The sequence below is a fragment of the Dermochelys coriacea genome, chromosome 3 (assembly GCF_009764565.3).
Source record: "Dermochelys coriacea isolate rDerCor1 chromosome 3, rDerCor1.pri.v4, whole genome shotgun sequence".
NCBI classification, from domain to species: Eukaryota; Metazoa; Chordata; order Testudines; family Dermochelyidae; genus Dermochelys; species Dermochelys coriacea.
The window spans coordinates 134,337,701-134,364,502 of record NC_050070.1 but is presented as its reverse complement, the minus strand read 5'-3'; the positions used below and the strand labels follow the sequence as shown (position 1 = coordinate 134,364,502).

The following is a 26,802-nucleotide window of genomic DNA, read 5'->3' as shown; positions in this document are numbered from 1 at the left end:
TTTTGCCATTATTTCCAGCAGCAGCTGGACTGAGCATTATTCACCAAGGGCCTACTGCTTGCTTTACTTATGCGAGTATTATTTTTGTCTTTCTACAACACCAATAGACATGCAAGGCACTGCACAAACAGATAAGACACAACCCCTGCCGAAAGAGTTTACAGTCTAAGGTCTGGATCCTGCCAACCATTCTCAATTCCCTTTGAAGTCATGAGAGCTAAGCTGAGCACTTTGCGTGGCCAGCCACTAAGTGAGCTCTTGCACTCAATGTAGCTACATGCCAGCGTGTGATGTGAAATAAGGCTTTTATTTAAATCCGCTGCTTTACCACTGGAAGTCTTCTAGTGAAGTTGGAGCAGAATTAGACTCATTACATTTAGGGATAATTTGGGTCATCCTTTTCAGCCTTAACATGATCAGGCACAGTACAATGTAGGTATAACTGCACAATCTCTATCTGGTAGTCTGTTCTTGCGGGCAGTACTATGCTGTTATCACATGAAGAGGGACATGTGCCGGGGTCTTCTCTAGTTCCTTTTTAGCTCCTGAAGTTCACCCTATAAATAAATGTGAATCATACAAAATTACACAAAACTGTATGAAGTCCAGAAATCTGTCTGTTTTTGTTTCAAAATGTCCTTTTGAAAAGAACCAAATGAGTGCCATCTAGACATTTCCTAAACTATTCTACATTTTGTTTTAAGCAGTTCTCCGAGACTTATGAAGTGACTGATGCTACAAAATCTAGACAGCGAAAAGACCTAGGTTCTGCCCATGCCATTGTTGAGAGTCATAATCTGGAGTGTAGAAGAGCCAGCCAGGAGGATATGGCACTGGAGGATACAGCTTCTCAACAAAGCCACTCAGAAGAGCAGTGAGGAATATTCCTAGTTCAAGGGCCATATGTACACCTTCAAAGTAAAGAAAAACACATCTAGGTCCGTCAGCTGCAATTATTTCAAGTGTAACAGCAAACCTCAAACCCCTTTATTTTTCTAACTTCGGAGAGAGAATCCCATTGTGCAGATGTTCTTCAGCAAAAAGGCTCAGCATGTGGGGATGGAAGGACCTTTACAGATTTTAAAGATGTCCTAAAATGCAGTGCAACTTCATCTCAGGTTCTTGACATTTCTAAAACAATGAATAAACTCTGCCTGATATCCTTCCCCCGCAGCGATGCTGACCCACTTGTGGTGGAAATCTGGACGTGCTCAAAAAGAAGCATGCATGGAAGTGCAAGTGAAAGCAATGGAAGATCTTAATGCAACTCGGCGAAAAGCACACAGACATCTGTTTCTTGCCATAACAAAAAAGAGGACTGCATGTTAAATAATTGGCATTTTATACATAATGCATCACAAAGAAAAATTCTGAATAGAACATGTAATAGGACAGTACAATACACACTGTAACATTAGAGCTAAATCTGAGAATTTTTAAAGGCAAGCCTCATTCTTCCTTTTCTTTAGTGTTACGCAGATGGTAATTACGTATAGCAACATATTAATATAGGCGAAGATATACTGCATGCAGCCATGTTGAAATATTGTATGGAAGAGATAGACTACATATTGCCACAAGACAAGTTTTGAGAACAAGTATAGCCAGTGCATGGAAAGCCTTCACAAAGCATATGGTGCTCCTTATTTGCAAACAAAGCAGTTTTATATATGAGACTGCTCTAACATATAATCTCGCACTCCTGTTGAGTTGACAGGAATCCATGCCTATATCTGAAGCTAAGAGGCTAAAACAAATCCTTAATGTACTGTAGTATATACATACACACGCTCATACATTTTTTTTATAATTAAACAATTTACAACTATTGGTGCCTCAATGTTCCTCTTTACTGTAACTACAGCAGCTCCTGTCTAATTCTTATCATGCTAATCCACAGCCATGGTGGTTTTCTATACAAAACCAGGTTGTCTCGTCCCACTTAATGAGCAAGATTGAATAGGTGATGTTGTAGCGAGCTCTCATTACTTTTACACAATATACTGTTGCCTTCACATTCACAGACTCTGTCCATTACCATGGCATCTATATGCAATACTGTTAAAAAAAAAAAACACCTAAACGACACTGGTCAAAATAAGTGAGCCAAGTACACTCTCTGATGCCGCAATTTTCATTCACATTTGTTTGCTTACTTGCTGATTTGCAGACTTTGGAAATCCACATTTTGTCTCCCACTATTTAATATAAATTAAAACTAAAGCTCTGAACATTATGGGCAAAATCCTGCCCTCCCTCATAATGGCCACACCCGGGAGAAAGTGGAATGTGCTGGCCTCGAAGGCACCACTGAGCGATCCTGCGTCCACAGGGCCTGGATGGAACCAGATGACAGGTGAATGTGCTTTAGCGCTGCTGCACCAGAGGACAGCACAGGCTTCTAGTCATATTTCAAGCCAACAGACCATGTCCTCTTGATGCAGCTGTGCACCAGGAGAGTGCTCATAATGACTCCCCACCTGCTGCTGCTCAGGTGTGCAGATAAAGGCAGCTTCCTATCCCCCCAAGCACAGGGTCCCCAGGCCTCTAACGGGCTTTATCCCTACACATTTTAGTTATTAAAAAAAAAATCCCAACTGCCTATTGGGGGGAGGGGAGGATTTCGTCAAAGTATCCAGTTACTTTTCGTGCCTATATATGTGTTGCAGATATTTTTCTTTTGTTTTAAAATTGTTATTGAAATATCTTGGCTGGGTGAACAGCAGGAATGTTAAACTTTCCCAACAGTAACAATTACAAAAAACAAGCATTACTGGTATTCTCCGAGACAACAGCCCATAGCTTTGTATTGACCATGTTGGCTATGTTGTCAATAAGAATACTTATATCTTCAGTGTATTTAAGGTGAGCAGTAGTGCCCACAGCATAATCAAAGATGCTCTGCTGGGAATCATGAAATTGGGGTCTAAGTGGATGTTTTTATTGAATAAGAATGACTTTTGGTAATTGTCTTGTTTTTTTTTAACACTGGAGCTAGATGAGCTACAAATAGATTATACAGCAGAACCTCAGAGTTACAAACCCCAGAGTTACGAACTGACCGGTCAGCCACACACCTCATTTGGAACTGGAAGTACACAATCAGGCAGCAGCAGAGACTTAAAAAAAAAAAAAAGCCAGTACAGTACAGTGATAAATGTAAACTACTAAAAAAATAAAGGGAAAGTAAAAAAAAAAGTTGGCAAGGTAAAAAACTTTCTGTGCTTGTTTCATTTAAATTAAGATGGTTAAAAGCAGCATTTTTCCTCTTCCTAATTAAGTTTCAAAGCTGTATTAAGTCAATGTTCAGTTGTAAACTTTTGAAAGAACCACCATAACATTTTGTTCAGAGTTACAAACAATCTCCAGGTTTCAGAGTAGCAGCTGTGTTAGTCTTTTATTCGCAAAAAAGAAAAGGAAGACTTGTGGCACCTTAGAGACTAACAAATTTATTTGAGCCTGAGCTGTAGTTCACAAAAGCTTATGCTCAAATAAATTTTAGTCTCTAAGGTGCCACAAGTATTCCTTTTCTTTTTTAAACAATCTCCAGTATGTGTTCACAACTCTGAGGTTCTACTATAGATAATATCCATCCAGCATTGTATAGGACTAAGCTGTTATGGTTGAACAGTTTGTCTGTGTTACATGTTCAGAGTGTGCAGTGACAGTGGTGTTTGGAGGATTGCTGTGACCAACACCTTTAAATTATATTATATTGCGTGATCCCAACACATCAAATATTAGGTGACATGTTGAAATTTTCCAAAACAGCAGGTGCAAGAAGTCACTTACTCAACATGCTGTGTAACAAGGAGCCTGCTCACTGCTCATTCCCCTAATTCCAAAATGTGGTGGATATACTGGAGAGCAGCACTGCTATGACCCATGCAATGCAGCAGTGGGTAGTCAGTCTGCTGCCAGGTGAATCCTTTATTGCTGCTTTCAAGTAGGACACCCCCAGCTTAATAGGCAACTGCACCAGCCTTTGAAGAAGACAAGCTCCCACTCTCCAAGCACAATCAGTGTATGTGCTACTTTTATGGAAACACCATCAGTGATGAGGGAATGATGGCACCACCCCATTCACTGATCCGCCTGGAGAGCCTTAGCCCCAAATACTGTAGTTATAGGCAAAGATAAAAATAGTCAGAGTGTTGTATGGAGCATGGCTAGGTGACATTTTACTGATGATCAAAGTGGGAGGAAAGCAGTGGGGGGATCCTTATAATGTACCAGGACTGAGTGAGGAAGCAGAGCAATGGGGGTATATGGTAAAATAAGTATGAACATTGCAGAACTAGTCCCATTTTAGCCCTCAGATTAACTGTTTTTCCCTCTCTTGGTTCGTTTGCTTAAATTATTTTATTCTTTCACTAATTTGTTCTTGCTCAAGTCATGCAGTAAAGGTCAGGCGCTCATCTCATGGAAATAAAGTCAGAATCTGCCCAGAGTATCTAATCAATTACTTCAGCAACATTAGTGAAACCAGCCAGGGGCTGCTAAATCAGTTATGTTCACCCTAGCATCTAGTCACCAGTTGGCAGACCCCCAAGCTTTGTTTATACAAGTTATCTGATTGTACAGTCGGTAGGAAACAGAAGGACTTAATATACACTTACATCCAAGAGTGGGATAAACTTTGTCAAGCCTACTTAAGGTCAGTGTGATTTCCCTTTTCCATCTCGGAACTGTTCGGAGTTCCTTGTAGTCATTAAGTTCTTGAGAGTCTCCGAGGTTTAATTCATAGCTCATCTGCTTAGGTTCTGAGGATAGGGGAAGGGGGGAAATGGCTTCTTTGGTCTGACTTCAGTCTACCTCCAGCCTGCTTTTCTTTGGGTAAACAGGCTGTGTAAGTCAGGATCAGGATTAGATGTACCAAAAAACTCACCTTAGGACATCTGAATAAATACTGAAATTTGTCAGCATGTAATAACCCTCTCCTTGTAAATAAATTATTCCTCTTAAACTACTGAATTAGTGCCATTTTCATCCTGCTCCAGGGAAGGGAGACTGATAATTAATTAGAGCACTTTACTGTTACTTGTACTTAATTCTGTAAGACTGATATTTCTTAGCCCTATTATTAACTCTGTAGCAGGTCAAGTGTTAAAGACTTACCCCTCTCTGACTTTCCAAATGTCACGAGTAAAAAACTAGCTGACACATGCTCAATAATGCAGCCTCTATTTATGTCAGGCTGGAATTGTTATAAACTTCCTTGCCAACAATATCCTTGATGCTTGAGCTTAAACAAAATAGGCACTAATTATTTTCTCCCTTTTACACAAATTAAAATGTGCAGGTGCAGTAACATTGTCATCAGGAGTCTTGCTGCTGTATCAGAGGTTATTACCACACAATGTTTGCTATTGGTAAATGAGCTGATCAGGGGAATTGTCAATGCTCTAGTTGTCACTGTGCTCTTTAGGCTTTCCAAATATGCTGCACATGTGAAACCAGGCAATACATTTTTGCCTTTACAATGAACATAGGGTACCATAAAAGCTGAACTTAGTTTGGAACTATTAGTTTCTCCCCCCCTTACTGAACATTTGAAACAGGTATATTGCATTACTTTGGGACTGACTTAGATTTAAAGGCCAGAAGCAACCATTAAAAGCGTATCATCTGACCACCTGCATAACACAAGTGAGAGATTTTCACTCAGTAACCCCTACATCAAGCTCATAGTTTATGGCTGTGCTATTGCATTTTTTTTTTTTAAGAAAGAGACCTGATCTGGTTTAAAGGGTGAAATCCTGGGTCCCATAAACTCAACTGAAAAACTCCTATTGACTTCAATAGGATGGGTTTTAAGCCCAGGACAAATTATGGTGAATCCACCAGATCCTTTGGTAACATATTCCAATTTAAGTGAAAGAATTGTGCCTTATTTCTAATCTGAATTAATGGAGGAAACACTCACACTAGTTGGGGATAGTGGGATGTGTGGATTAAGTAATAGGGAATGTCCTCTCTCAGCACAGTATTATACCACTCAGATTTGGGGATATGGTAAGTGTAATATTATAAATTTTGCATGATAACCTGTTAATTAGCATGGCTAGTATGAACCACTAATACAGCTGTAACTCAAGAAACCTTGTTGGTTGAATAGGGACTTGGAAAATGAACTCTAGACACCAACTCTTCTGGATTTTTCCCCTGCGTAGTTTGAGAAAACTGCTACCAAAGCAGAACAGTGTTCTTTCCCAATTCACTTTGAGAAGGAAATTCCCATGATTATCTTCAGAATAAAGTTAGTTATGTGTAATTGCTAGAAGCCACGGGGCATTGGTGCAGAAATCCAGTTACACCCACATTATGAGGTATATTTTTGGTTGGACCACTGTTTGCGCACACACAAGACTGCACATGCAAACACTTGCCAGCTAAAACTGGTAATTGCACAAGTTTGCGTGCATCCGATTTAGAACACACACAAGTATAGCTAAAAATTTGACCCTATATATCAATGACCAGGAAAGGAGGGATTATATGTGGAGAGGTGGGTAAATCTGAGAATGCAGTAAAATAAAGGGCTCTTCTATTGCAAGAGATGTCTGAATGCTAACAGGGTTTGACACATGGCTTAGCTAGCATTTATCATGGAAAAATTAATAGTAGTATAAAGTGCACAAAGGGCCCCCGGGGGAGGGGGGATTCCATCATACTAGTTACTCTACAACCACATAAGACAGTGTCACAACCCTACAAAATGAAGTAAAAAAAAATAGCAAGAAGGATCAGTAATGCTAGAGGACAATTATATTAACACCAATTGCACAGCTGAGATATTATAGCATTATGAAAGCAAACAGGCTCTTGAAAGGTAGCATGAGTAATGGGTAAAGAACTTCAAGTCAGATTTGGCTCCTCGTTTCACTTTACATACAAAAACACTATTTAATCAGAGGATTTCCAACTTCTTACAGTCTCCAGCTGAGAGAGGTGATGGGGGAAGCAGCTGGTAAATTTGGCAAAAGTTCTGTCCATTCTCTTTATAGAAGAGAGGGAGAGTCCCACCCTTTCTCAGAGATGTCCAGGCTCAGGGTTCTAAATTGGGCTGGGGCCCAACCTCTAGGACCCTGCGTGGTGGGAGGGTCCCAGAGCCCAAGTGCTAGCCCATGCCCAAATGTCTACACTGCAATTAAGCAGTCCTACAGCCCAAGCCAGCTACAGGTTTTGAATTGCAGTTTAGACATACTACCAATTCCCTAGATTCAAGCGCTTGAGGACTAGGGCTTGGCTATTCATAGTGGAGAAACTCGCTCTCACACTTGGCTCTGACAAAGCCAGTATTTGCTGAACTTCAGGGTAAGGTGCACATCTAAACTTTTTGCTCTTGAATAAGATTGATTCACCCAACTACAGTATTTTAAGCGATAGCTTGGAGTTGTCCACAGTTCCTAGCTAATGTAGACAGCTGATGTTTAATTATGGAATCAATTAATTTATTTCCCTATGTTAAGTATCCTCACACCTTCTTGTCAACTGTCTAAATGAGCCATCTTGATTATCACTACAGAAGTTTTTTTCTCCTGCTGATAATAGCCCATCTTAATTAATTAGCCTCTTACAGTTTGTATGGCAACTTCCACCTTCTCTGTATGTATATATCTTCTTACTCTATGTTCCATTCTAAGCATCCGATGAAGTGAGCTGTAGCCCACAAAAGCTTATGCTCTAATAAATTTGTTAGTCTCTAAGATGCCACAAGTACTCCTGTTCTTTTTGCGGATACAGATTAACACGGCTGCTACTCTGAAATATGTCTTTAAGGCACAGTCCTGTGTTGGGGTAGCAGAGAGCTGCACAAGCCCATAGGGAGCTCTGGGGGGAATTCTCCCTCCCTAGTACGTACTAAGAACAGGGCCTTAGCCCCAACCCTTTGGGGGTGATGTGCACCTCCAGTCGCCCACAGCAGGACTCACTTTTAACAGGCCCTTGTACAGGGTATGGGGAAGAGAAAGGATCCTCCTTGCATGCTTCCCACAGCCTTCTGTACGCTAGCAAAAGGGCTGTTTGAACCTGGCTTTATAAACACACACTGCTATTGGAGCATAACTATGAACTGGTGTACAAATAAATGACTAACTACAATGCAAGTTTCCATATGCCTTTAACCAACATGTTTATTTTAACATTTGTTACACTCTACACAAGAAAGGAAGGAATTCAGTCCTTTCCATTCCTAAATCTTTGAAGTAGAAAACTCTTTAAGCTGCATGAGAACAAAAGTACACCTGGCTGGAAATTTAGTTTATGACATGCAAGACTGATTAAGTGGTAAATGCTTTTTCCTGAACACATTTACAAACCTCCTGGGGATATATGTTGTCTAATACTCTCATTTCTTGTTTCATCATTAACCAAAAAACATGCACAGGATTGCAAAAGGAAATAAACAGAAATCATTAAGCATCAATAAGCCATAATGGACTGTTAAACTTGGATAGTCAAATGCAGCACTAAGTCTAATGCTTGGTATTTTAAACATTTTATGAAAAACATCTGTCAAGATTTTATTAAGAAAGCAAGGGTCCTGAAGCCTTTTTTTTGGCGAAAAGAAAATGTGAAAATAGAGAGCAGGCAGCATTCCTATCAAGTACTGTCTGAGCAACTTAAAGTTAATATTTTTTCTAAAATTCAACACTGTAGATGACAATTGTCCAGTTATATCATGTATTTGTCTTATGATTTCAGATCACATTTGCTCAGTTTACTTATCCGGGGACGTAAGAATCAATCTATTGTGTTTTGTTCGTCATCATTTATAAAGCTGACCCAGCTGAGGTATTTTGGAGAGTTAGTTGAGGCACACTGTGGTAGGAGCCCAGGGTCAGTGTTAGTGGTGGTGATAATGCAAAAAGCAGATTGTGCAAGATTATGCTCGGACTACATCAGCCCCCAGTTCTGCAATGTGTCGTGTGCTGGAGGACTGTGGGACCTGCACAGAGCTCTGTTGACTTTAACGCTTCTCTGAAGGCACAGATGACTACCCTCACCATATGTTGCAGGATTAGGAGCTGAATCAATAGTTCCATTGAATTTAATAGTTAACTGAATTTGTGCTACTATAATTGGAATCAGAAACAATTGCTTGACTTTCAGATCCCAGGATGAGGGTTTTTTTAAACCTTGTGAACTGAGTAAATTCTACGCAAATGATGAACAAACAAACATGGAAGCCCAACATCCCATTTTCACATTTTACAGTGCTACAGACTCAATCCTCCTCATATCGAAGACAGTGGTAAAGTTGCCCCAGGCCTGAGTAGGATTGGGCCTCCAATATACTTATATAAGAGCTTATGGTTACAAACAAGGAAATGGTCTTCATTTCCTGCAGTTCTGCACAGTTGTCACAATATCTTGCAAAATGTTGTCTCTATTTTCCTTAGTAACCTAGATGGGAGGGGGGGGAAAAATCAAAATTTTAACATATTAGGATTTGGCTTACCCTTTAAATAACCATCTCATTGTATTTGAATTTTTTTTAAATCAAGTCCAGCATATATTTCCATATTGGGAGATTTCAGAGTAGCAGCCATGTTAGTCTGTATTCGCAAAAAGAAAAGGAGTACTTGTGGCACCTTAGAGACTAACAAATTTATTTGAGCATAAGCTTTCGTGAGCTACAGCTCACTTCATCGGATGCATTTGGTGGAAAATACAGAGGGGAGATTTATACACACACACAGAGAACATGAAACAATGGGTTTATCATACACGAGTGATCATTTAAGATGAGTCATCACCAGCAGCGGGGGGGGGGGGGGGGAGGGAGGAAAACCTTTCATGGTGACAAGCAAGGTAGGCTAATTCCAGCAGTTAACAAGAACATCTGAGGAACGGTGGGGGGAGAAATAACATGGGGAAATAGTTTTACTTTGTGTAATGACTCATCCACTCCCAGTCTCCATTCAAGCCTAAGTTAATTGTATCCAGTTTGCAAATTAATTCCAATTCAGCAGTCTCCCGCCGGAGTCCGTCCCTGAAGTTTCTCTGTTGAAGGATAGCCACCCCCAGGTCTGCAATCGAGTGACCAGAGAGACCGAAGTGTTCTCCAATTGGTTTTTGAATGTTATAATTCTTGACAGCTGATTTGTGTCCATTTCTTCTTTCACGCAAAGACTGTCCAGCTTGACCAATGTACATGGCAGAGGGGCATTGCTGGCACATGATGGCATATATCACATTGGTAGATGCGCAGGTGAATGAGCCTCTGATAGTGTGGCTGATGTGATTAGGCCCTATGATGGTGTCTCCTGAATAGATATGTGGACATAGTTGGCAACGGGCTTTGTTGCAAGGATAGGTTCCTGGGTTAGTGGTTCTGTCGTGTGGTTGCTAGTGAGTATTTGCTTCAGATTGGGGGGCTGTCTGTAAGCAAGGACTGGTCTGTCTCCCAAGATCTGTGAGCGTGATGGGTCATCCTTCAGGATAGGCCGTAGATCCTTGATGATGCGTTGGAGAGGTTTTAGTTGTAGGCTGAAGGCGATGGCTAGTGGCGTTCTGTTATTTTCTTTGTTGGGCCTGTCTTGCAGTAGGTGACCTCTGGGTACTCCCCCGGCCCCGCCAATTCGCCTCCCCACCCCAGCAGGCAGGCACTGCAGTTGTAGGAATGCATGACAGAGATCCCGCAGGTGTCCGTCTCTGCCTGAGGGGCCGGAGCAAACGCGGCCATATCGCAGAGCCTGGCTGCAGACAATGGACCGTGCGGCATGATCTGGATGAAAGCTAGAGGCATGCAGGCAGGAACAGCGGCCAGCAGGCCTCCGACACAGGGTTGCGCCTATGTGACCAGCGCTTATTAGCACCATAGTGTCCAGGAAGCGGACCTCCCGTGCGGACCGGCCCAGGCCGAGGCCAAGGGCAGGACGGAAACCGTTGAAATCATGGTGGAACTCCCCAAGGGCCTCCCCTCCATGGGTCCAGATGATGAAGATGTCATCAATGTAGCGCAAGTAGAGCAGGGGCACCAGGGGACGAGAGCCGAGGAAGCGCCGCTCCAAGTCAGCCATAAAAATGTTGGCACACTGTGGGGCCACGCGGGCACCCATCGCAGCGCCGCCGATCTGAAGGTATACACTGTCTCCAAATGTGAAACAATTATGGGTGAGGACAAAGTCACAAAGTTCAGCCACCAGGTCAGCCGCGACACCACAGGGGAAAGTGTTCCCAACGGCCTGCAGTCCATCCCTGTGCGGAACATTAGTGCAAAGGGCCTCGGAATTAATTTGCAAACTGGATACAATTAACTTAGGCTTGAATAGAGACTGGGAGTGGATGAGTCATTACACAAAGTAAAACTATTTCCCCATGTCATTTCTCCCCCCCACCCCACCCCACCCCCCACTGTTCCTCAGATGTTCTTGTTAACTGCTGGAAATAGCCTACCTTGCTTGTCACCATGAAAGGTTTTTCTCCTCCCCCCCCCCCCGCTGCTGGTGATGGCTCATCTTAAGTGATCACTCTCTTTACAGTGTGTATGATAAAACCCATTGTTTCATGTTCTCTGTGTGTGTATATAAATCTCCCCTCTGTATTTTCCACCAAATGCGTCCGATGAAGTGAGCTGTAGCTCACGAAAGCTTATGCTCTAATAAATTTATTAGTCTCTAAAGGTGCCACAAGTACTCCTTTTCTTTTTGCATATTGGGAGAGGAATAATTCTGTGAAACATCTGCTTCCTCTTGCTACCTACAGCGAACAGACGACCCCATCTGCTACAACTAGAAACCTATGTAAAACTGTTAGAATAAATCTTTAGAAGTACTGCAAATACAAGTGATTATTCACTTGTGAATGACTGACAAAAATCATTCAAACAGCCACCACACACTTTCTTCATTCCTAGAAATGCTTTTCAAGATACCTTAGTTCATTCACATCCTGTATAGTAGTGGTTTTTCTGCCTTCAGTATTTGATAAGATAATATTTCAATAAGGATGACTTACTCATGTCAACCACCTCTGCAGTGAAGAATTAAAACAAGCTCTCAAATATTATACAAACACTGCTCTGATGCGAATATACCTGGGTTTCTCAGAATCTTTGGAGAATTTTTTTTCAAAAAAATTCAAAAACCAGTTAAAGTTTAGGTGTTCCTGTAGCTGTGTTGGTCCCAGGTTATTAGAGAAAGACAAGGTGGGTGAAGTAATATATCTTTTATTGGACCAACTTCTGTTTGTAAAAGACGAGCAGGTTCAGACCTGAAGAAGAGTTCTGTGTAAACTCAAAAGCTTGTGTCTTTCACCAACAGAAGCTGGTGAAATAAAATATCACCTCATGCACTTTGTCTCACAAAGTTTAGGAGCCTTTTAAAAGTGCAAACACCAGTGCACATAGCTGATTAATTTTTATGTCTGTATAACTGTTGGGTTTTGTGAGGGCAAGGTCTAGCACTTGTGCACATGCAAGTGTTTGCACTTCAGATGTACATGTACAAAACTACTTGTGCCTGCACAAGTGGAGACCTAGGGTAACATATGGTCCCATTACAGTCAATAGCAAGACTCCCACTGACTTCAGTGGGGTCAGGATTTCACCTCTTGTATGTAAGTGCAATAACTGGATCAGACCATGGTCTACCTAGTCCAGTATCCTGTCTCTGATAGTGGGCAACACCAAATCCTTTAGAGGCAGGTGCAAGAAACCCCAAAGTAGGCAGATGTGGGATCATCTGCCTCCAGCAAATTCTCACTATAAATGAAGATCGAATTGGCTTAAGCTCTGAACCATAGGGTTCTATATTCCTTCCGATACAACAGTTAATGCTGAAACGGAGAGTAACTCTGGATATTCTTTTTATACATATAAACGTATTGGTAATGTCCCAATCTACTACTCTATACAATAAATGAAGCCATATGTAACTGTTGGCAACAGACATTGTGAACCTGAAGAGAGAGAGTTAGCAATTTGACACAATACTTTCATCCAGGCCGTTTTAATTCCAGGGAGCAGATACAACAATGGGCAACTGAAAAAGTGACATGGAAAACAGGAGGGAGGGAAGAAGTCTTTGAAATGTTACTTTTATTGACCAACATTCTGAGTAACAAACACACAGAGCGAGGCACTCAAAAGTGCAATCACTCTACAGGGTATTTATCATGGGACACAAGGTACAGTGAACAACACAGGTAAATCAGATGCCATGGTCCCACAGTAAACCTCTTGACTTCACCCATTATCTTGACTTTCAGGTGATCCGCCAAACATTTAAAATAGCAAAATCCATATAATATAATATCCACATGTAAAATACCTGTGTAGCCAAAACTTTTATGTACATATATGCAGCAAGAAATTATCTAAACTGAGAATACTGGCAAGCATATTGTACAGATTGGGAAATCTTCATGGCTATTTTGCAAGACTTTTTGTTCTCATGTGCTGCTCTTATTAACCTCTAGAGATGGTCTAGACCCAAGTTGTGGGCTGACTTCCAGACAACAACATTGCAGAACAAAAAACCCAATGCTTAAGTTATATATTAGAAATGCCAGTATTTATATTCATATCCAGAGAGCTGAAAGTGTTTGTGAACATCACTGTTACAAAGCATCTGCGTAAGATAGAAGGAACCAGCACCAAGATTCCAAGCATGCAAGAACACTATGAAGTCCATTATCCCAATAAAAAAAGACAAGTACACTCAGGGAAAGATCAACTTGCAAAAAATTCTCTATTTGGAGCCCTTTTCTCTTTTGAGCACAGGAAGAAACCGGGGAAACAAGTGGACAAAAAAAAAAAAATCCATATTCCTCAATACTTTTATCAAAATAAACTGACACAGATGGATCAGGAACATCTCGGGCATTTGACTTTAATGATTTTGTGTCTGGTACCTCTGTTTTTACTAGGCACAATACAAATAGGATTTGACATGTAGTTACCAGATGCCACAAAAACCAAATGCAAGATAACTATATCAAGAGCTGAAGACAGAGAAAAGGAAGTGTTTTGTTATTTTAAAAAAAAAAAAAATTCTCCACGAAAGTGTTGCGACAGAAGGGACAAGGTGAAAATTGGAAAGGGAGAAATGTTGCTTTAAGTAAACAGCATAAGTATGGGGCTTAGAAAAAGGTCAGGTTTCAGAGGGATGATTTTATAAGTTAGAAATACACCTCTGCTGATGGGTGCTTTTCCTTCTACTAGTAAAAAAAATATACTTCTAGTAAACTGAATTTATGTAGAGTTCATAAAGATGATGTATTAACAGACCATAAACACTCTTACTCCATGTCATACAGAAGCTGACTGAATATCAGGGAAAAGAACATGCATTATTTATAATTAAAAGATGTTAACTTTCTGTACCCTCTGGTTCCTAACCTCCTGTGATGCAGTGGGTCCTGCACCACAGTTCAATTGCCCTGATGTATGATGATGCTATATTTTCTACACTGAAACCTACTATGGATTCTTGTTTTTGTTCTTTTTAAAAAAAGACAGCTGGAAACCCAAACTTCACTACTGTATTTTTACAAAAGCAAAAGGAAGGGATTAAGGAGAAAATGGAGGCAAGCCAGCTTCGGACTATAACCTGGGCCTCTATACCATGTACAATACTGAGCCTATAAAGGAAAAGTTCACTGGGAAGATTTAGTTCCCTCAGAAAGATGGAGCCGTGCAGCAATAGAAGGCAAGTTCTTTAGGGGCAGGGACAATCTTTGTGTTCGGTGCTTGTACAGCATCTAGCACAACTGGGTCCTGATCTAGGACTAAGGCTTGTAGATGCTACACTACAAGTAGTAATTAATAATACCACCACCAATACAAAACCGCTCTTATTACACAGGAGTTTCATACTCATTACGTCCTACAGCACTTTGGGATTATTATGTTCAATATTAAGGGCTAGATGCTCAACCGCTGTGAGCGGCGCTGCATCCATTTACACCAGCTGAGGATTGGGTCACAAGAGGACAATGGTGGTGCAAGCAAAACAACAGCACCCTTTGCATGCTCAGCTTTCGACATTGGAACGCCTATTAAAAGATTAAGTAGAGGACATGGGAGAACTATGCTAAATTCCTCACACATGGCCTAATTCCACAAGAAGTCACCAAGGTGGACCAAACTGGTTTGGAGATACCTGTCTACCTGTACAATGGGAGGCAAAAACGAACCAGCAAGAAACAGCTGACACTTCTTGGCTCTGCAGGGGCACTCCAAGTCCTCCCCCATGTTATGGCAATTCAAGAATGGAGACGGTGATCTATAGCTTACAATAGCCAGCAGAAACACCTGCATCATTACAGACAGCTTCAGTTCCTGCTTCATGCACAAATTTGAACCAGCAGGGGAATGAACAGGTAAATATATTCATGTTAACATGCAAGGCAAATATCCTGCTAGATGATGCTTCGGTAGATTAGGCCCCTGTGACTTGGGAACGTCACAGTCTGTTACATTCCTCATCCCCCGCGCTTTAGCTAATGTATTAAGTAAGCAATTTTCCATAACCAGAACGAGAATAACTGTAGATCATGATCCTAGCAACTTTCTCAGAGAACGTGATACAGTCGTCTAAAGTCCTACTCCCACTAAAGGCAACAGCAAAATTCCAGTTGACTTCAGTAGTGAATGGAGATGGCCCTAGTGTCCAGAAGTCTGCCGAGACATAGGTGGAGATGTCATGAGTGACGCTGTGATGTTCAGTGAGGAAGATGTGGCCTGCTACCAAGAAGAAATGTGGCTTTCCTGAGTTTTAAAGTGAGCAGACATTAAAGCATATAGTGGTTGATGACTAGCAGGTGAAGATGGTGATGGAGAACTCATAATTGATGCCGCAGATACAGGACACTGGTTCTTAGGTGATGCAGAAATGGTCAATGGCATTCCTAGTAAGGACACGGTGATATTTCCAATATGGGGCAGGGGGGAGGACCATCCCATCCCATCAATATAATTTGACACAACCACATAACATTTGACAACAGAAGTGAATATTTAGGGGAGCTCCATGGCCCAGTAAGGAAGACATTTTCATTATGTGTTTTAAAACAGCACCACTAAAGAAGATCATTCAGCCTATAAAGCAGCATCAAAATAATGACTTCTTTTCTTTCATTCAGTCTGAATTACGATGTTCACAAAATATAGAAAAGCACTCATCATAACTTGCATCACCCTAATCTACAATACACCATTCAAGTAGATACTAGTGTATTGCATTAAAACATTCTCTCCATGCATATTAATTTTCTGACAAGTCACAATTATTGAATTTTTGTAGTTCATAAGAATCTATTGTTTTGTTCTAGAAATATGGTCTACTTCTGTGTGCTAATTTCAGTAAATATCAACCAAAATTAAACTGAAGGGAAGAGACCAATTTTTTAATTTTATTTTTTTGCTTGTTTTATTAAATATTTAGCATCTTTCTGGACGCTTAATAAATAAACCTCTTAAACTGGTATTTCTATAAGGACACTACATAACTGTTAGGATAAGGATTTGAGAATTTGTCAACACTTGATTTGCAGGGTCTTAAAGTGCAGTTCCTATCTGAAAACTAAGTGTTGTAACAAAGGGTTCCATGTTATTATGTCTCCGTGACTCTGGATAAAGCATGCTGAATTTACAAGGAGAAAAAAAAAAAAGCCGCCTTTCTCCTCTAATTACCAATCCTGCAAACTCAAAATGAGCTCAGTTTCAAGGTAGGTTCTTTTCTTCTCACATATCATCATTGGTGGCAAAGGTTTTGCAGGCCAATTTTCAAAGATGAACTATACTTGAAAGAACGAATGAATGCTGGTCTGGCACTTTCACACCATGGTGATGGGAACACTAGAAACAATAATACTAATATTCCTTCAACAGACCCATTCATTCAGTCTCTAGTTTCTCTGGTGACAGTCTGCCAACAAAAGTGCCCATTGTGCTTTTTTTGTGTGCGATGTGAACATCTGCCCATTAAGAAATCAACTGAGAGCACTGCCTTCATTTCACTGGGGCTATCCAACAGGTATCCATTGATAGCATTCAAATTGAGCCAGATTCACACTGTGACCTAGAGGTGAAAGGCTCCTTAAAGATATCAGAGATTACTTACATTGAACATCATAACATCCTTCCGACTTCTTATTTCCTCCACAAGACCCAATGGCTTGCCTTTAGGTATTGGTATAGTTCCAAGAATTGTGGTCCCTGAACCAGTCAGAGTTTGACGAACTGCTTGAATAAAAGACCGGCTGAAGAGTTCCATTTTACCAATCTCATCTATTACGTACACTTTTTTCCCTGTGTCACTGCCAAGATCGACCTATAGGAAAGATACACAAATGGATTAAACAGCTGGAAGAAATCAAGACTGAAGTAAGAGCCACTCTTCTTTGTGGGAGAAATGTCAGTTCAGGAGTAACATTTCTTTGAAATAGTGCTGGAGCATAAGGGCAGAAAAGCCAGTCACCCCAGTTCCTAAGGATGCCAGAAGCCAACCAACCTGTTACCTAGCAAAGCAACAGAATCCCAGATGGGAAGAAAGGAAGAGCCAACTCAGTTCCTGAGATTTGCAGTTTTAGGGCAGCAATCACCTGACTACACAGTCATACAATTTTACATGTTATTTTTCTTAGCATGTGAGTAGCATAGAATCTTTGAAGATGTAGTACATTGTTTTTAGTTTTGTGATATAGGTCCTTTGGGGGGAAGCTGTTGGAAACAGCAGGAGAGTTTGCTCTACAACTTAATCTCCCTAACTAGAGTCAATTCTTGGTGAAGAGTTGCTTCCTATGAACAAGTTATTAGCGTTTGGGCTAAGATTTTAGAAAGAGGAGAATGTCTGCTTGTGGTTTGTGACCACCTCTGTTCAAGGACTGGTGTATATAGTATAAAGAACAAGTTACAATAAGAAAATATTCAGACTCCAAGTTACTGATAGCTTCTCCCAAGGAAGCTGACTTGCAAGGCCTCAACATCTGCTACCACTTGGCAAAGATGTGATAGTATTTTTGCATGCCAGCTACTGTAGTTAAGTCTGAGGGGCACTAGATTTTCAAAGCTGCATTTACATCACTGCACCCACAAAACCCTGCATTTGCATAGGTCAACAGATAAATACACTTATAATTAGGGCAGGGGTTTCCAAACTGTGGTATGCGTGCCATTGGTAGTATAGGAGCTTGATTCTTCATCCATTCACTTCACAACTATTTTTTAAGATGGCACATAAACCAATCGAGTACAGAAATCTGACAGGCTACGGATTAGATGAAAATGAGCTCATCACCCTCTTCTGAGGCTATTAACTGAAAAATCAAGTTCTATTATTTATATCTGTAAGCAGCAAATCAATGCAAGTCAAAACTTCACTGTTAATTCACAAATAAGTGCAGACACCACATATGTAGGTAACTTAAGGAGAAACCAGTCAACATGTAGTCCCTTGTGAAGATAGAAAATGTTAGCTCCTACGAAAATGGATGCACTACATATTTCCTAAAACCTTTAAGAGCTGAGTCCCTACTGACGTCCGAGTCCCTGCAGGGTGGGGTAGTTTTATCTAAAACCATTTCACAGATCAGTGAACTGAAAAGTCAGTACCTGCCACTAGGAAAAGTGCTAAGAAATGGAGCTTCTACTTTGTACAGAATCCCCAGTCCCTTCAGGTGACGTTTCCAGAGCCCCAAACAGAGCCCGCTTTAGCATCCACTCTCTTTCCCAGGGAAGTCAGTGGGAGCTGGCTCAGAGTCTAAACAGTCCCACAAATATGTTAAGCAGCATATACCTGTTTCAAGACGCTCTGTGATCAAAGCAGGCTAATCCAACAAATTGTAGTGGAGCCTCTGAGAAACTAACATCCGATATATTTTGCTATTTCTACAAACCGTCCACAAAAAAGGACTTTAACTATCTGGCATATGCTGCTGTCATAGTCCCTACAAAAATATTAACGTGATCCCTGTAGATTTACTGGTAACCATCTAAGATTATTTGTATTATTATATTTCTACTAGCTTACCATCTTTCTACAATACCTGCCCTCCCCTTTAGTTCTTATATTTCTACTTTGTTTCACCTACCCTTACTTTCAACTGGTCTCTTCCTATTCCAATCTGATGCTTTCCTTCCATCACACTATTCCTTTCCCATTCTGTATCACCTATAGGCAAGATCCTGCTCCCACTGAATCAATAGGACTTTTGCTACTATTTTCAGTGGGAGCAGGATGAGGCCCTATCCAATTCTCCAACTCCTTTCTATTCTTGATTCTTTTTCACACATACACACAGCTCCATTATGCTTGTGAGCAAAGTGCATGCTACTTGATTCCTTTTTGTAAGATCTGTGATGAATTTATATTATTAAAATAATCACAGTTACATTATCCTTTATAAGTATACAAAGTGCAGCCCTTGTTTAGTGAGGTCTTTTCCCTGGAGATTAAGTTTACTATAAGTGAGGTTTCATTTCTAAATTAAAAAAAGAGAAAAAAATCTAAATCTGTAAATATTATTAATGTTGTCTCTCCCCTTTGTCCTCCTACCCTCTTTACATTCCTTCCATCCTCTTTGTTGCCATACGGTTATGTTTTTGTTCCTTCTCCAAAGCGTTAGATAAGCAAAAAACCTCAACCTCATCTTCGTTTCCTACCCACTCTGTTTCCCTGTCCTCTCCAGGTAACTTGCCAAATTCTCTTCTCCCCTAACCTAACCTGCTTTTAGCAATGTAGTTAAATCACCATCAAAAGGATTTCTCTGGTAATGGTCTCAGCAGCTGTTGCACTGTTTACTTGAAAATGCTGGCAAAAGATCTGTTCTAGTTTAATTTTGGGGTGAGGGGTGGGAGAGCGGCAATTCCGGTAAGGACATTATCTATTATTAACTACAAGCACAGTATCGGATGTATTATCACCTACCTACCTCACATATGATTCAAACAAACTTCAGATAGCATGTGAAGGGAAGGAAAGAGGATGGAGCACAAAGGAACACACGCATTGGAGGCATTAAGCCATTTCATTGTGTTACACTTCAGACACCTAGTTGTGCAAATTTTGTCAGCAATAAATTTCAAGTGAAGAAACATTGTTCCCATTACTGTGTGTGTGGAGCCTGGAAACAGAAATTGTAAATCCAGACCCCAGTTTACACTACTGGATTGATGGTGAAAATTCTTTAAACCTATGTTGACAACACTTGTACCATGGAATGTGCCTTGAGCAGATGATACCTAGAATGGAAATTAAAATACAACAGAGGTCCCACACTGATGCAGCCAGAGTGTTCCGAAAGCAGCAATAGACAGATCCTCAAGTTACTATCAGTATTACTATCAGCAACTGAAGATGTAACAAGTTTGTAAGTCTCTTGAAAAAAGGCTAATTAAAAAGGAAAACAGTGATAAAAGAAAAAGAAAAGAAAAGAAAACCAGCAACATTGTTTCCACCAGAACATTCTCTCCGCTTTCACAGGAAAAGGAAATCTAGGAAAAGTGGATCACAGCAAGGGAGAGAGCAGGTTCTGGCTCTGCAGTAAGCTCCCCTTCTTGGGAGTCCATGGAAATTCCTCCACTGGAGCTCTGCAGGAAGAAAACATACATTTTGTGGGTGCAGGAGTTAATTGAAACAGCAGTTGGCCATAGCAAGCTCTGCTGCTGAATCCTCCAATATCCAAGATTGTGGCTCCCTGCCACAACTGATACGGTGTAGTTATAAGGGTGCTTCTACGAGATACGTCCTGACAGAGGGATGGGGGACCAGGAAGAGTGGTTTTGAGGAGGCAAAGGGATCTTCTGAAAGTCTCACAGATCACAGGAGAACCACTCCCCCCAACCCCTTCAGGTCCTGCAGTGAGTGCAGGACAGCCAAATCTAAAAACCAAGAGTCATTATCGCTACCCAACAACTTTAACCTATCAAGCCTTCTTATAATATTCTGCTTGTTGTACTTGCTTTCCAGAAGCTTTCATAAGATACTCACATTTCTCAACACAGGAAGCACCAAGTGCTCAAATGAAACCAGGTCTACTATGTATTGTCCAACGCGATATTCAGGTCTTGCAGTAGAAGAATCAGAACTGAATTTACAAAAAAAAAACAAAAAAACAATCTTGTAAATAATATGAACCACAAACATTTTGCTGTAATACTTTTAGCTATGTGAGGATGGGAGTGGTTATCTAATAAGCCAGATTTCCTTTAAAATTCAACTCTTCCCCCCTCGTCCCCCCAAAAAACCCCACCATATACTGGATATGCTGTAGATGGCAAAACAGAAAATATACAGCTTTTCCTCCTTGTATATAGACACTATCATAGGTTATTCTCAGTGTCATCTAAATGTGGTATTAAACATTGTTCAGAAAGACAGATAACAGGGTGAAGAGGCCCAAGTTTTGCATGGAGTGTTAAATGCTGAGAATATGTCCAGTGAAGCAGGAGAGACTTTGAGCTTGTATGTATTTTAGACCTCCCACATGGGGATCTGAAATATCTGCCTAGTTAAAAACCCAGTTATGGGATTTATGGGACAGTTGGTAGCTTGTTGTAGACAGCTTATCTGAACTTATCTTCTTTGATTCATGATTATCAGGTCTGTCCCTTAGAAAGTAATTGGAGGAAGCAAGTTATTTTCCTTCCAACCTGAAAAAAAAAATAGCGTCTGGGATCATGAAACCAGTTTGCATGTTCTATTGTTCTACAGGGACTCAGAGCCCATTCTAAAGTCAGAGGACCCAGTTCAATTGCTGTTCTGCACCAGTGGAAAGCTGGAGGATCATTCTGAGTTGGTAGGGTTTTTAGGTTAACTAGGCAGAGATGCAAATGTCTCCATAAAGTGAAGGATAACAGTGAATCAGACCCAGAGAATCGAACAGACAAAGAATGTGATCCTAAAGCCCATTGTGTGTGGAAATCCCACTATTTCCAGGGGCATTTAATGCATGGAGGGGCTTGCAGGACTGCCCCAAAGCAATAACCACCTTAATCTATAAAACAGCAGTACCCAAGTCTAGATAAAGTTCCTCGTCTCCCAGACAAAGTGACGACATCAAATCCTATTCTCCTGCCGTGTTCTCTGACTTCCTCTGTGTAAAATCCATCAATAGGGACCCCAGAGGATTTTAGGGCTTCAGTGGCTTTCTGGATCAATGTCGTTTTTCCAATCCCTAAAATAAGGAAGTGCCCATTATTAGTGCAAGCAAAGCATAAAGCCTCGTTTTAAACTTGCCCATTCTGAGGCAGCAATCACATTTGGCAGACAGATAGCTGGCTACACACATTTTATACAGATTTTATACAGATTGATGTTTTTCCCGATTCTGATTTCTCCAAATATTAAAACTTTTTATCCTGGAGAGGGGAAAAAAGAACTAACAGAAGTCAGGTTTCACATTACATTTTGAAGGTTTGTAGGCCTCTGTCATACACAACCTCCCGTTATTCCAGTGCCATTGTTCTCTTGTTGGCAAAAAGGTCAGAGTTCATCACATCTATAGAGTAAATGGTTAAAAATAACGGCATTCCCTATGGGCCTGATTTTCACAGATGCTAAGCATCTGCAGCTCCTATTGGCCTCAGAGGAGACGTAAGTGCGCAGATCATTGCCTCTGAAAGTCAGGCCCTAGAAGACAAAATGACTTCTAATGAAAGGAACAAACTTCTAAACAAACAGAAGGGAAGATAATCCATCCCAAAGTGGATCTAGAAATCCTTCTCACCACATACCCCACCAGGGGAGGACAGATTGTATTTAATTTGCCTCTTCCTCTAAGTGAATGCTGGCAGTCTTCCAGAGGTTCTCTCCAATTCTACAATGGAAGTGTCCCTCCAGGCCACATCACAAATACACCTCTTGGCTGTCTCTTACTTTAAACTCAAATTTACCTCCATCTCATACAAAATCCGGTGTCATTATTTCATCCCTTTTATCATACCAGTCAGCTGTCTTGTCGAAGCAGATTTATTTATGGATCAAAAGTGTCAAGTATCTGGCAGAGCAGGCCTTTAAACTCCTGGAGGCAGAGACTATGGGCCACATTTTTAAAGGTATTTAGGTATGTAACAACACAGACAGGCATCTAGTGGAATTTGCAGAAGTTGCCCAGGTGCCTAATTTGATAGGGGTTAGATACCTAAGCCCAGATCCTCAAAGCTACTGGGGCTCCTAACTTTTGATTTAAATGATTTAATGGAAGCTAGGCACCTCTGAAAATCTGGGCTATAGGCACTTTTGAAAATCCAAATACCTGCCTATCTGCATCTTTAGGCACCTAAATGCCTTAAAAAATCTGGCCCATAGTCTATCATGTCTTGTACAGCACAAGCATACTAGCATCATTATTATTTGTATTTCTGTAATGCACAGGAGCCCTAGCCATGGCCCAGGACACCCTGGTGCTAGGCGCTGTACAAACACAGAACAAAAAGACTGCCCCATAGAACTCCCTATCTAAATAATAAAGGTAGCAGTCATTTTATCTTCAGATACCGGTCTAATCTATATCACAGTTTGCATGGGGTTACGCTAGGTAAGGCAAGGGTTTTTTTTAAAAACACAGTTGTACCAACCACATATCATGGTGGTGAGTAACGTAAATGCCTATCTTTGACAGAACTTAGTTCAAATCAATTTGTAAAACTCTACACATCTTTAGAGAGATTTATACTCGATGTTAAAAATGCTCCATGCTAAATATAGTTTTATAATCTGTTATTGGTTTTAGTAATTACTTCTGCAGTTTACAGCTTTGCAACAGCTGCAATGGATATTGAAAGAATGAGAAATTAATGAGATTAATACCTGTACTTCATTATTCTCAATAATCACATGTATTATCTTTGTATAACTATTATATTAATCTATAAAAAACGCATAATCCCTTTAAATTTTTTGGAAAACCTAAGACCAGACATTTGATATTAGTGGTTAAATGACGTGCACATATTCTGGTAGGTTGCACAGAAAATAAAATAGATAATGAAGAAGAATGTCCCTCACAAAGTTATGTCTCATCCTCACCAACCAGCACTAGCTTTCGCAGAAACCAAAGGCTTTTAAGACTGTGCTTAAGAATTGTTTTCTGACAGCAGTATGATGGTTCTCACTGTGTAATATGGCACCACCCTCTTAAATAGAGAAATCTAATGATTCTATTACTATCTAATGTTTCTCTAAACAAAAGCTCACTGTTGTAATGATTATTGTTTTGTCTCTAATGTTTACATGGCAAGGATTTGTGAATCTGTTAAGACTTCCTAAATAAACAAACAGTTTTAAAAAATTGTTTTCTAAGGGACCAATATTTGTGGCAAATCTCCAGCTGGCTTCACTGGGATCAGCAGCAGGTCATGATACAGAGGAAACTGTAGCACAGATGAAGCCAAAATGACAGTGAGCATTCAAATTGAAATAAAATGACTAGTATGGCAGTATCAGCTTCCTTGGCACTCGGAGGCCTTGTCTACATGAGACAAGTTGCACTGGTTTAACTAAATAGATTTTAAATCTGTAACCAGGTCATTTTAATTCAGTAGTTTACGAGCACGAATACATGCTACATGGATACAAACAAGATTTAAACCAGTTTAAGTGCCTCTGTGGGAGAGAGAGGATGTCCTGCTTTAACTAGATCAATTTAAAATCATATGTAGTTAAAACCAGTATAAATGAGGACTTTGCAGCCTCAGACACTCTCCAGACACCAGGGGCTTGATTCCCCACTATCTTGCACCTTGTGTAGTTATTTGCTTGTATACCTGTGCAAAGTGGGTATAAGTGCTACCACTTTGACCTGATATCATTTTATGCTCACTCTACACAAGTATAAATAACTACAGAAGGCACAAAGCAGTGGAGAATCAGGCCCATATAATCTCACTTCCTGAATTTGATAGCTAAGCAGTAAGAATTGTTGGTTTATTAATTAAACTTGTAACAAAACAGCAACAGTATTTCTGCTGCCCCTGTTTTACCTCAGCGGTAATCTGATTCCCTTGTAGTGATAAAGTACTCAGTCTTCTTCAACTCATGGTCTGTATTATCCATTCGGGATTCCAATTACCGCCTCAGAATAGAAAGGGGCAAATGATATTGCACCATAACTGTACATTATTTAGACTGAACATGCTAACTGATTACAATTAAATTACAGAAAATGTTAATGTGAAAGAAATTGCTAATGTTTGCAGTTTAACTGATCTGGGCTTAGTTGTCTAGGAATTTGTCAAGACACAAAGGAAAAAAAACAACAGTGCCTGGAAATTCAAGTTACATAGCATTAATTTGTTTAGAATAAAAGTTTAGTTAGGATCTTGATTTAGTGAATTCAGCATTTCTGACCTAAACAGCAGACAGCAAGAAGAGTGAGATACAGATCCGCAAATTGCAGAATACTTATTTGAAAGGAGACTGGATTCATTCACAAAAACGAGGAGTCCGGTGGCACCTTAAACACTAACAGATTTATTTGGGCATAAGCTTTCGTGGGTAAAAAACTACTACTTCAGTGGGTTTTTTTACCCACAAAAGTTTATGCCCAAATAAATCTGTTAGTCTTTAAGGTGCCATCGGACTCCTGGTTGTCTTTGTGGATACAGACTAACTTGGCAACCCCTCTGATACTTGGATTAATTCAAACACAGCTTTTGTACTTTGTTGTGCTTAAGGGTTTTGTTTGGCGTTTCAATGGAGACTTTGAGAAATCAAGGTAATCACCAAAAGTTAAAGAAAAAAAAAATCCCTCCCTCATTTACACTGCCCCAGGTTAAGAATCCAGTAGAGAAATGGCAGCTCTTCACGCAGGGTTTTTGCAATAGTGTAAATGACCGAATTCGTTACAGGTTTCAGAGTAGCAGCCGGGTTAGTCTGTATCCGCAAAAAGAACAGGAGGACTTGTGGCACCTTAGCGACTAACACATTTATTTGAGCATCAGCTTTCGTGAGCGACAGCTCACTTCATGGGACGCAACCGATGCTGTCGCTCACGAAAGCTGATGCTCAAATAAATGTGTTAGTCGCTAAGGTGCCACAAGTCCTCCTGTTCTTTTTGCGGATACAGACTAACCCGGCTGCTACTCTGACACCAGTTTAAAGTGCATTAAGACCGGCGCAACCCCAGCTGGAAGCGCACCCGCCTGAAGGGGCTGGAAGGTGCAGCTGCGCAGAGGGCGCGCAACAGAGCGACCAGGCGGGCTGCGTGAGCTGGGGGCAAGTTTGCCCAGGGGCTCAAGGGAGGCCGGTTCGGGGGACACTCGGGGAGGGGGAGGCTGCAGCTGGTTCCCCCGGGCCCGCGGCGGGGCGGGGAGCGATGGCTGCCAACACGGGCGGGCTCGGGGCCCCCAGCGCTGCGAGCCCCGAGGCCGCCCTGCAGGAGAACCCGCGGGGCGGGGCCGCGCTGCCCGGGGCGGGGGGTTACCTGGGGGTCCGGTGAGGAAAACATGCTGGGCCATGGTGAGGGGCCGGGGGCGCGGCTGCAGCGATGCCGCCCCCGGCGCGCGCCAAGGGCGGCCGGAGCCTGTCGCCAGGGCCCGGCCTGCGGCGGCGGCGGCTCCGGCTCCTCCTCCTCCGGCAGGCCCCCGCTCGCCACCCGGCGGCCTGCAAAGCGGCAGCCGCCGCCCCCTGTCCAGCACCGGCCTGTCGCGCGGCCGCGCTCTTGCCGCCCAGGCGCGGGTCGCGGGTCGGGATTGGTTGAGGCTGGTTATGGACGTGGCGCCCGCCGGGCCGGGGCCTTTCCAGACTGGCAGGCGAAGTTCGGCGCTCGCCTGCCCCTTTCTCTCCTGCGCGGGGCTGAGGGGAAAGCGGGTGTGGAGCGGGAGCCTGGCCCGGAGGGGCGCCCCCATGAGGA

At 41.5% G+C, this 26,802-nt stretch overlaps 2 protein-coding genes across 4 annotated transcripts in view; one reads left to right on the top strand and one right to left on the bottom strand.

Annotated features, from left to right (window-relative positions):
• Positions 1–2,062, top strand: part of PCNX2 (pecanex 2) — a 250,569-nt gene extending 248,507 nt beyond the window's left edge. Inside the window, 1 exon segment of the mRNA XM_043511376.1 lies at positions 708–2,062. Within this exon segment, the coding sequence (XP_043367311.1) occupies positions 708–878 (171 nt within the window). The 3' untranslated portion in view covers positions 879–2,062.
• NTPCR (nucleoside-triphosphatase, cancer-related) lies at positions 3–26,802 on the bottom strand. Of its 3 annotated transcripts, none has more exons than XM_038397856.2 (5): positions 26,374–26,693; positions 21,963–22,125; positions 20,940–21,036; positions 17,073–17,282; positions 3–557 (listed from the first exon to the last, which is right to left on the bottom strand). In XM_038397856.2, exons 1-5 carry the CDS (start codon positions 26,405–26,407, stop codon positions 528–530), a joined length of 534 nt encoding a protein of 177 aa, XP_038253784.1. In that variant the 5' UTR covers positions 26,408–26,693; the 3' UTR covers positions 3–527. The 3 variants fall into 3 exon arrangements, with proteins under 3 accessions (XP_038253784.1, XP_038253781.1, XP_043367312.1); XM_038397853.2 differs by lacking the exon at positions 3–557 and adding an exon at positions 8,118–9,408 and having other exon boundaries at positions 26,374–26,674; XM_043511377.1 differs by lacking the exons at positions 3–557; positions 17,073–17,282; positions 20,940–21,036 and adding an exon at positions 21,459–21,601 and having other exon boundaries at positions 26,374–26,802.